The sequence below is a fragment of the Camellia sinensis genome, unplaced genomic scaffold (genome assembly GCF_055761805.1).
Source record: "Camellia sinensis isolate YWXY unplaced genomic scaffold, ASM5576180v1 Unanchor12, whole genome shotgun sequence".
Taxonomy (NCBI): Eukaryota; Viridiplantae; Streptophyta; class Magnoliopsida; order Ericales; family Theaceae; genus Camellia; species Camellia sinensis.
The window spans coordinates 6,741,821-6,752,434 of NW_028128998.1; the positions used below are offsets into that span (position 1 = coordinate 6,741,821).

The following is a 10,614-nucleotide window of genomic DNA, read 5'->3' on the forward strand; positions in this document are numbered from 1 at the left end:
TATTTAGCGAATTCATAATCAAAACAGGTCTTATTATAAAATTTTCTATATCCAAGTTTCAACACATAACTCAGCAGCAACAACATTGATTCCAAAAACAAGGAACAATTCACAAAACCTTATTCTAAACCCCAAAAAACAAAAAACAATTCATTCCAACAAAAATTTAACATAATCAGCATCAATTTCAAAAAAAAAGAACATCTGGTGTTAACAAGGTTGAGTATTGTTGAGTGTTGTTGTTCTTTTTTATGTAGGGCATCCAGCTCCTTTTTGACCTCTGCAAATCTCTCTTTGTCGTACGCGTCAACAAGGTAAACTACAGAATCTACCTGCATGATGATCAAAAATTATATACTATTTGTGAACAAAATTCAATAAGCGCTGTCATATAAATGAGCTGTGATTTGTCCTTTTCGTGCCTTGACAGTGAAAAAAACTAACAGCAATAACAATAACAGGATGGAAAATTAAATCGCTTTGGTCGTGTAATCAATTATACATTGATGAAAACACTGAAGGTCAAATAAAAATCATTCACCAAAGCTTAACATGCTTTACTTACAACATTTGCAGATTCATCATTTTCCAAATATATTTCGGGATTTCACCAGACATGTTGCAGTTTCTCAAAACCCTAAATACGAAAAAAATGAATAAAATTAAACTCAGGATGAAACTCACCTGTACACACTATAAATATTGAACATTGTAAATTATATAATCATCAAACATACAATCTTACTAGCCCTGTAGTATTGCTCAAGGTAGGAAATTCCTGAGCCATCCCATTTTGGATACAATCTTATTTTGGATGTCGCGACTAATAAATTGGTCGCCAAAGCAGGAAAACAATACACCTGTAATTCCTAATAATTCATTCAATCCATAATAAACCTATAATTTTAATGCATCATTCAAATTAACTTAATCGTTAACATTCGACACAATACATAATTCATTAACATTCGACACAATACAACTATTCTAAGTTTTCATTCACAAGTCACATATATCTAGCATAACAATTTGAAACATAACAATTTGAAACACAGCTTGATGAAACCCAATTAAATATTTGCAATAACATTGCAGAGCTCATGCATAAAGAACGGCAGTGTCAGCTGGTGTTGGTTTGGAGAGAAGCTAACAGATGCACAAATCTATTGGCCAAGGAAGCTATTTCCTCATCTATCAATCAGGTCGCAAATACTGAGATAACAACCCCTCTTTTAGTTGTTTTTGTTTCCATTTTTTTTTTTTGGCTCCGGCCATCCAATATCTAAAAAAAATTCTCAATCCTGAGTTGAACAGTTCCTTTTCTCCTTCAAATATCCTCATCACAAAATGCGAGGAAAAACAAGGTTTAATAGTTTTGGTCTGTGTCCTACAATGCTTTTAATTGTTCCACAACTAAGTATATAATAAATGAATTTTTTTTTTTTTTTAACTTTCCTACAAATAAGGCATCAAAAAACAGTCCAGTTGTATGTTATCTAGATTGCAATCTGGACAGCACATCCAGCAAAAGGGAAAAAACAATGTTCTTTAAAAGCGTCATACCTGTTGAGGGTACTGCGCATAACCAGGGTATGTACCATAGGCATATAATGAAGGATCATGTGTAGTCCCATAACCATAGGCATCATAACCTTGTCCGTAACCATAATAGGTGCTGCTCTATTGACTTGGATCTGCTTGCTGACTCTAGACACCAGGTAATTCCTATAACATAGTATTAAAAAATTGTGTAGTAATTAGCATTAACTGAATATTCTTTTAGAGACCAGAAACATCATTTGGCGAAAAGTAAGAGTCTTTTCAATTACACCTCATTACATACCAATCATGACTGCCAAACAACAGTCAAATCATGAAGATGTCAATACCTTTATGAAAATCATGAACCTTAATCATGTCCTTTCTGGCTTTGACATAGAGCATCAAATTTAAAGCAACAGTAGGAAAGGATAACAGTAAGAAAGGATAAATTGTAGATTATAGGTGATGTTGTGCCTGCTCTGATCTATACTTACTGCACTACGCAATTACTGGTCTATACATTGATTTTCAAAAAGTCTTTGATGCCATGTTTGAAGCCTCATCCCATCCATCCTGTACATCAAAATTTGGAAAGAAAACCAACCCAATCAAGCACCCCTCATCCCGTACAACCCAACCTCAGTCAAACTCATAGATTTCACACTAGCAAGAATAAAAGATGAAACTTTGCTCAACTGACATAGGAGCCTACAAGCATGAGTAACTTATTCTTTTAATCAACATTATTTTCAAAGAGTTTCTATTTTATTGTCCTTGTGGATTCAAGGTTGTTCCTATGGATTCAATAAATCACATCTAATCTAAAATGATATCAAGCCCATGTTGTCTACTAGAACAATAATTAGTTCCTTCCTCCATTACCACTGTGTCAATTGGTGTCAGAACGAGGTCTTCCCCGACGGGCAGTTCATAACCATGGTTGCCTTCGGACAGGTCGTAACCCAAGCTCGTGGACTTTTCTTATCATCAAGATTATAGGTATCATGAAAGTTTACCTAAATTTAGTGGTGGTGAATATTTTAAGATATTCTAGATTGGATACTAGATATATATATTTATATATTGAAAATATGAAAATTCCAAACAAATAAAAGTAGAGGTATGTGTTATTAAAGCTTACAGGTCCTGCACTTTGGTGATAGTTAGATTTGCAATCATCAAGAGAGCAACAAGGCAAGGTGCGTATTCCTTCATGGTCAAGAATGAAAAGGCATATAATGGAGATTTTTTTGCCATGGAATTATGAGCAATTATTGGAGGAAAAATACAAGCCTAAGCACCATACTATTAATACTTATGTCGAAACTATCCTTGAAGGGCTCACGTTTGAAGACAAATCTATATTGTCTCGTGCCCAAGAAATAAATGAAGAAAAAGTCTTGAAAGTATACCAAGAAAAAATCCAAGACATTATTGCAAAAGTTGGAAGTCTTGTTACAGAAAGTGAAGATTCGTCAAACAAAAAAAAAATTGTCAAATTGCAAGATGAGATCAAATTATGTAGTTCAAAATATTCACCAACTGATGGCTTAATAACAGAGGAAAACCGGAGGGCTACCACAACGCAGAAGTTTGTTCTTGTATTATTGGGCAGTGCAATTAAAAACAAAGGTATGCAACCACTTTTTGACTATGCTCTTAGTTATTTTCCTTGTCCTACTAAAGTGTACGACCTTGACCGAACTAATGAAAAGAAGGGTTTTTAAGAAGATGCCAAAATTCCTTGCTTAAGTAATTTAAGAATTCAAGGAATTGTTATTTCCTAAAAGAACTAAGAGAGAATGCACATAGATGGGAGCAAGTATCCTTTATGTGACATATGCATTCAACAATCATCCCAAGAGGAGTTACACTTTTCCAAAGTCAAGTATGTGAAAAGATTATCCTTAACTATAAGATAGATGCAGACAAGCTCAAACGTATGAAGTTTCGATTCATAGTAAATCGAGGGTGAGGTTTTTTTTTCCTAAAGGGAGAGAATGATGTAAAACAAGAGTTTCAAAAAATTGTATAGTAATTAGCATTAACTGAATATTCTAGAAAAGGATCTTCCTTTGACCTGGTTTTAGGCCATCAACCATTGAAGGAATTGACCGTTGAAGATCTGCCATAGAAAACAATATAAGCTCTTTGTTGACAAAATCACTGTACTTGATGACCTTCTCCTTCTGATCAAGGTAAGTGCCAGGCTGCAAATCACATAGACAAAGAAAGTGTTATTAGAAAAAGAACAATTACAGAACACCTTAGATTTTATGGAAGAAAGAAATTTAACTTCCAACCTCAAACTGTCGGAGCCAATTCTTCCTTGCTTCAATTTTCTTCTTACTGAAGGCAAGCTCAATTGCTTCCCCATCTTGCTCATGATCACCCATTTCTGTTGTATAAAGAGTTAATTGTACCACACATGGCTTTTACTTTTGGTTACATCCTTTTAACTCCTAACCCTTAAAATCCACTCAACAGATTCTCTCCTTGCCACCATTAACTTTTGGTTATAGCCACAATGCATGCTTATTTGCAAGTCATCCATTTTATACCCATGAATAATGGCCTAAATGAGTTTCGCATTGTTGCAACAAAAAAAAAAAAAAAAAAGTGCAGAACTTGGTTCTGCAGCAAATCTAATCACCTAACTAATATTCCAAGCAACCAAAAACAGATGGTCAAAATCTAAGAATTTAATTAGAGGAAAAAAATGCAAATTAATATGAGCAATATTGAATTGAGGACCCGAAATTCCCTATTGATGGGTGATGCAAAAAAGTGTTGAAACTATATCCTATAAATAATGTTTGAGTGAAACACATTCTGTTCTATAATCAATGTTTTAAAAACCAGAATGGAGTTTAAAGCCTTTCAATAAGTGGAGATGGCAGTAGACTTGAAGAATTATTTACTAGTCAAAGAAAACAAAATAAAAAACAGAGTGAAGTAAATTAGCATTTCCTTAAATGGATCTTGTGGCACCAATAGGGCTATGAACAATGCACTAGATCAAGGTCATCATAATTTGTCTTCAAATTATTTCTCATCTTTTTTGCTAATTATGTTTGTTAATAGGCATTTTGATATCAGCATGATGCCCCAAGTCAACCTAGTTACTTGGGTGGTTGGACAACTAAAGGATTGGTAGACAGTTTGGGTTGAATGCATTGGCAAGTAAGCAATATTTTATTACACAGCAATAGCATTGACTTCAAGCAAATACAAACATAAATTATTGTAACCACATCATGTTTGCCTATATAAATGCCATTTGAACAATTTTGTAAAACAATTAAAACTCAAATGAGACATGACCAAATAATTGAGAAAAGTCAGAGTTTGAAAACTGCATGTACCAACTTAAACTTTTCACTTTTAAGATACGCACGAGTAAAGATTGTAAAGTCTGTACTTATCCAAAAAAAAAGAAAAAAAAAAAGAGAAGATTGTAAAGTCTGTTTATTTTCCCCTTTCAATGTTCTATATGCTGTCAAATTTCAACCTATAAAATATAAAGTTCTATTAAACTTAAAATTTCAGCTAAAAAAATCTTGTTTAAAAATTTACCAACCTTAATTTAAAATCTGAAGAGTTGATATTGTATAATTCTTATCACAAGTACAAAAGGCAACTAATTTCTTATAAACCAATGAAGCAAACAACTTACATCTAAATGAAAGTATTGTAAGCCAGTGAAGTAGTCAACTTACAACTAAATGAAAGTATGTTCTGTGCAATAACTTTTAGTCAGCAAAGGTTAGAACAGCAATTTATGAATTAAAATATTACAACTATGTGACAGTTTGAAGGTTACCTGAGTTGCATCCCATAAGATACTTTTTGGAGTCACAAGAAGCTCTCTCTTATTCTTCGATGGAAGAGGGGAACCATCATTAGCGGTCTCCTACTGCAACCAAGGCAGAATAACACCATCCATTTCAATAGGAAGAGAATTAGATCCTGCTGTATTATAAATTGTTTCTGTTTCCCTAAAATGTGACACTGCATCTCTAGTCTTTGTTACTCCTAAAGTCAAACTTGCATCACTCCTTTCTCCATCAAATAAAGAAATTTTAATATCTTCAACATTTGAAATGAAGTCCTCACAATATTTCTCTGCTTCTTCAGTCAATCGTTTAGACACCTTATTTCTGTCATTACTCCTCTAGCAAATTGCAGAAGCATTGAAGTTAATAGAACACTTTATCATCACTACTCTCAACAAGGACTAAAGACAGATCCTGCAGTTTACACATGGAGATTGAGAACCATACCTTTCAGGCCCGGGATGGTTTATCCACAATTGTAGAGCTCTTTGAATTAGGAAGCAATTCTGTTACAATTTAGATAGTTCCCTACCACGTTGCTCCTCCAAAACTATCTCAGCTAAGAGATCTTGTTTATGCCTTTCTGACTGGAAAATTTGTGGAAACTCAACATTTCACTACTTCAAGTCCTTAAAAAGCACAGAATAACAACATATCTTTCAAAGTTTGCTCATCTGTCAATTGCTTCAATATTCTGGAAACTCACATAAAACTGTCAATAACAAACTATCCCTCATTCAACTTTGTTTCACAAGATGGTGCTTCAATGGTGATCTAAAATTTATTATGTTATGTTTGTTATCATCATTTCATGAAAAGCAATGTTGGCAATATATTATGTTTAAAGTCATTTGTCAAAAACATATCTCTAACACAACACTATACAATTGTGATCATGTATCAAAAATTTACAATTAGAAAAACTAATTTATTTTTCCATCATCCAATAAAAAGAGAGTTTTTATCTGTTCAAGTGTCCTAGACTTATAGTCAAATAAGCAATTTTACGGCATTAGCTTTTTCAGACGCTATTAATTTAAGAAGTTAGTGCTCAAATCAGTGGCATGGCATAATGATAATACCTATAATAATGGATAGAACATTAACGTAGCAATAATATAGTAGTAGTAGTATTATATAATAATTAAATAACACGAACACAATATTATGTGATGTTACTATATTGTATATATTAATTAACTAACAGTTATTATAAAGAAATAAATAGACTTTGTTATGCATAATGATGTTGGTGTTTCCCCTAAACCCAAGACTTTTTTCTTCTTTTTTTTTTTTTTTGGGTGAATAATTCATAAATTAAAACAGGAAAAAATACAAGATTACAAGGGGGCATGCCCCAAGCCCAAACATGACAAAACAACCCAGCAAAAAAAAAAAAATGACAAAACCAACAGAAGAAAATAAAACCAACTAAAACCCAACAAACAAAACAACCCCTACAAAAATGGCCACAGTACATGTGAGGCAATAGCTGCAGAAACAGCGATACACACTCACAAATAACACCTAGATAGTTGCTAAACAGCCAGCAAACAGAGCTAGCAGCAGCAAGGCAGAATCAACAGCAGCAAGGCAGAGACACACTCACACACGGCACCTGGGCAGCTACTCATAGAAGCTAAACTAAAGCATACACATCACAATCCTGTAGAATTTATAGACAGTAACAGCAGGCAGACACGACACCTGGACAGTAACAGCTCCATTCTTTATAAAGAAACAGAGCATTACAACCACCTACAATACTTGTGTTTACTCTTTTCTGCTAAAAACAGTGTAGTTATTTAAATAAAAAATAAGAAAAAAATGATAATGACTAGTATTGTTTACTCCGTCTGCTAGAATTATAATTTCACCCATGTATTAATTAAAAGTAAAAACTAATTAATGCCTAAGATAAAAACTTGCTCATAGATGACATTTCATCTTTAAAAATCTTTATAGATGAGCATTTCATCTTTAAAAACAAATAAAGATTAGCATTTCATGCAATAGTTAAAGAATTAAATATTATCTTTTATTTTATTTTTATTAAAGTATTTAAACAGGATAAACAGTATATAAACTTTATAAATGGAACCATTTAAGTGTAGCGAGATAAAATGCAAAATGGCCAAGACTATGCAAGGAATATTTGGTTATTTGAAAAAAAATAAAAATAAATGGGTAATTCCACGAGTTAAATAAACTATGGCCAAACATTAAATATTAAGAGGTCACATATATATGATTTCAAAAAATATGCATGGCAACAAGTAGCAACAAAAGTAGCAACAAAAGTAGCAAAACAACTGTAAGCATTAGGAAGTAACAAAACAAAAGCTAAATTATCCATACAAACATTATAATTCATCAAAATTAAAGACAAACTCAGTCTCCAATTTGTCATCATTATAATTGATCAAAATGAAGGGTAAACTCTTAGTTTCTTAGAACTACTGAGAGGGACATACTTGGACAGTTTGTCGATGAGGTCTCACATTCTCAGTTCCACAAGAACCTCCTCTAGGAATGGTCCTTGATTCGTCAACAACATTAACAAATACAATTGGAAGGTTGTTACCTTGAAGTTTTTAAATGATAATTTTTTCAAACTTGGCAAGCAACACCAAATTTCTTTCCATTGTAACTCCTGTGAGAGTGTCTCTTGACAATTGAAACAAAAATTCACTTGAAACCAGCTAAAATTTAAGAAGCAACAATTTGGAAGAGGCTAGAATGGTTGTCTAGATACTCACATATTGACCTGTTGCATCATGATCCATGATCAACGTCTGAAGGTTTGGACATCGTTTAAAAAATATAGCAAGACCCACCAGATCAGTTTCAATATAGTTTGTTAGAAATCATAATCATAAAGGTCCCTATCCAAAAATGCATACCACAAATTTTTTTTTTTTTTAAAGATTCTATCGAAGCAACACTTATACAGCCAATATACAACACAATTGCTTCTCAAATCTAAACGAAATCGCTTGTCACTTCAGCAGCATATTGTGCCTTATATTGAAAACCCCTCCCATTTCTTATGCATCTTCTAACCTCTAACTTCATATTTTAGACGTTCAAAATTGAATGTTTAATTTTGAACTTCTAATCAGCAGCATTTACAAGTTAAACCTGAGATCATCAGCTAAACAGTTTGGGCAAATGCAGTGTCCTCTTAGATTTATAATACAAAATTAAAACTTTTAAATCAATTCAAGGTTAAAAGGGCAGTTAGGATTACCAGGAGAGCGAAAAGTAGAACAACCAATCCGAACAAATAGTATGCTTAATCTGCAATTAAAATTTGACAAAATTTAGAGCCCTAGCAACAACTTCATGCACATGAACTGTAAGACTAATCAATTGAAGGTTTTTCACTTTGACATTTTATCAAACACTTGGTGAATATACTATATAACCCAATTTCAACATAACCCATTTCCCTGAACCACCCATCAATGAAAATCTCTTATTTAGCGTATCAAATTCTCATTAAAAAAAATTAACATCAATCAATTAAGCCCTAAAAGAACAAAAAAAAGTTGACATAAAGGCAGAGCGAGAGAGATCAGAAATAGATGGAGAGAGAGAGAGAGAGAGAGAGAGAGACGCGCACACACAAACCAGAAACACACATACCAGAAAGACAGAGCAAGAGAGATCAGAAATAGAAGCCCATGACTTATCAGGAGCCACATTGTCTACAGTTGAAACCACATTCAACTCAGGATTCAGGGCCAGAGGATTTTGGCCTCTGCCTCCCCTTCCTCCACAACCACCTGACCCAGATCGACCTCCAATAGGTGTGTAAACCTTCGAATCAGCCATACCACCACCAACTCCATGAGAATGGACACTCCCAGCCATCGGAAGGGCATCAAGCTTCGATACCAGATTTCTCGCCCTAGCAAGAAAGAGGCTGTCTGGGATATACTTATTCACGATCTACAACAGCTTCCTCACTCCCCTCCATTTCTACGTTGTCTGACCACCGAGATTGGAGAAGATTTAGGGCAGAAGCTGTTAGGGTTGAAGTTTCCTCTTGGATAAGATCACATGGGATCAGATCCTCCCGATCCACACCAGACATGGAAGCCTTCATACGATTAAGCTCCTCTCTTAACTCCTCAAAGGGCTTCGACTGAGTAACTCGCTGAAACGGATCCCCCTATGCAACCTCCACCGAAGCTAACCCCAACGATGCAACCCCTTTCTCTCTTTCATTCATCGCCATAATATCACTCGTCAACCCTTCCATAGATTCCACAAAGGAAGAAGGGTTCAAATCGGCCTCACATACACGAAGGCTACTCACTGGTTCTAAATTTTTTTAATTTTTTTTTCCTGTTTCCCAGGAACAAAACGACCAAATTTTTCAAATTTTGATTGGCGACCAAATTTTTTTTTGTCGCCAACATAACCCATTTCCCCCCTCTATGTTTCAAATTTCCCTCCACAAACTTTTGGCGACCAAAAGATCAAATTAGTCGCAGAAAAAGTACTTACGCCGACAAACTTTTTTAGTCGCCAAATCTTAATCAACGGCGACTAAAATATTAGTCGCTAAAAATACAATTTTGGCGACTAATTTTTTTTGGTTGCTGAAAATAAGTTTTTGGCAACCAAATTTTTGGTCGCCAAAAAATATGTGACCTTCCGCGACCAAATTTGTAGTTGGTCGGCAAAAGTATACCACTTTCTACGACCAACTCATTTTTTGGTTGCCAAAATATAACCTTTTGCGACCAATAATATTTGGTCGCCAAAAATAATGATCATTCGCGACTAATTAATATTTGGCCGCCAAATGTCATTTTTTGGCGACCGAAATTTTTTTGGTCGGCAAAAGTGGTCGGCAATTGTGTAAATTCCTGTAGTGCACCCATGCCTATAAATAAGGGTGACCTAGAATCAAATTGGAGATACATACATACATACATACATACATACATACATTCTACATACATCAAGCAAGAGGAAGCTCTACAGATCAAAGCTTTTGGTCTGAAGAACTTCATCGTCCAAGTCTCGTCACCATCTTCTTCTATTAACTTAGAGAAGCTTTTGCCGTTTGTTTAGGGATCAAGCTATTAAGCCCGTGAGTCAATTGATTTCGTTTCCATCTTCTTTGCTCTGTTTGGAGAGGATTTTGCCATTTGATTCGGGAGTACACTGCACTTAAGTCAACCTTTTGAGAAGAAGAATCAGATTATTATTAGTTTTCTAT

At 34.3% G+C, this 10,614-nt stretch overlaps 1 protein-coding gene across 6 annotated transcripts; it reads right to left on the reverse strand.

The window, feature by feature from the left end:
- On the reverse strand, positions 1–9,745 carry LOC145814605 (DNA topoisomerase 2-like). Of its 6 annotated transcripts, none has more exons than XM_082911461.1 (10): positions 9,027–9,745; positions 7,963–8,678; positions 5,826–6,007; positions 5,366–5,458; positions 3,846–3,940; positions 3,623–3,752; positions 1,564–1,725; positions 738–860; positions 566–637; positions 1–332 (listed from the first exon to the last, which is right to left on the reverse strand). In XM_082911461.1, exons 4-7 carry the CDS (start codon positions 5,379–5,381, stop codon positions 1,646–1,648), a joined length of 321 nt encoding a protein of 106 aa, XP_082767587.1. In that variant the 5' UTR covers positions 5,382–5,458; positions 5,826–6,007; positions 7,963–8,678; positions 9,027–9,745; the 3' UTR covers positions 1–332; positions 566–637; positions 738–860; positions 1,564–1,645. The 6 variants fall into 6 exon arrangements, with proteins under 6 accessions (XP_082767587.1, XP_082767586.1, XP_082767590.1 ...); XM_082911460.1 differs by having other exon boundaries at positions 9,012–9,745; XM_082911464.1 differs by lacking the exons at positions 7,963–8,678; positions 9,027–9,745 and having other exon boundaries at positions 5,366–5,455; positions 5,826–6,596.
- Positions 9,746–10,614: the final 869 nt, after the last annotated feature.

What these genes read in the sequence shown, in the direction of transcription:
- LOC145814605 (XM_082911461.1), bottom strand. An exon ending in ATTGGCTCCGACAGTTTGAG is followed by an intron (nt 3,753 to 3,845) that starts GTTGGAAGTTAA and finishes TGTGATTTGCAG; the next exon opens with CCTGGCACTTACCTTGATCA. An exon ending in GGTTGATGGCCTAAAACCAG is followed by an intron (nt 1,726 to 3,622) that starts GTCAAAGGAAGA and finishes ACTATGTTATAG; the next exon opens with GAATTACCTGGTGTCTAGAG.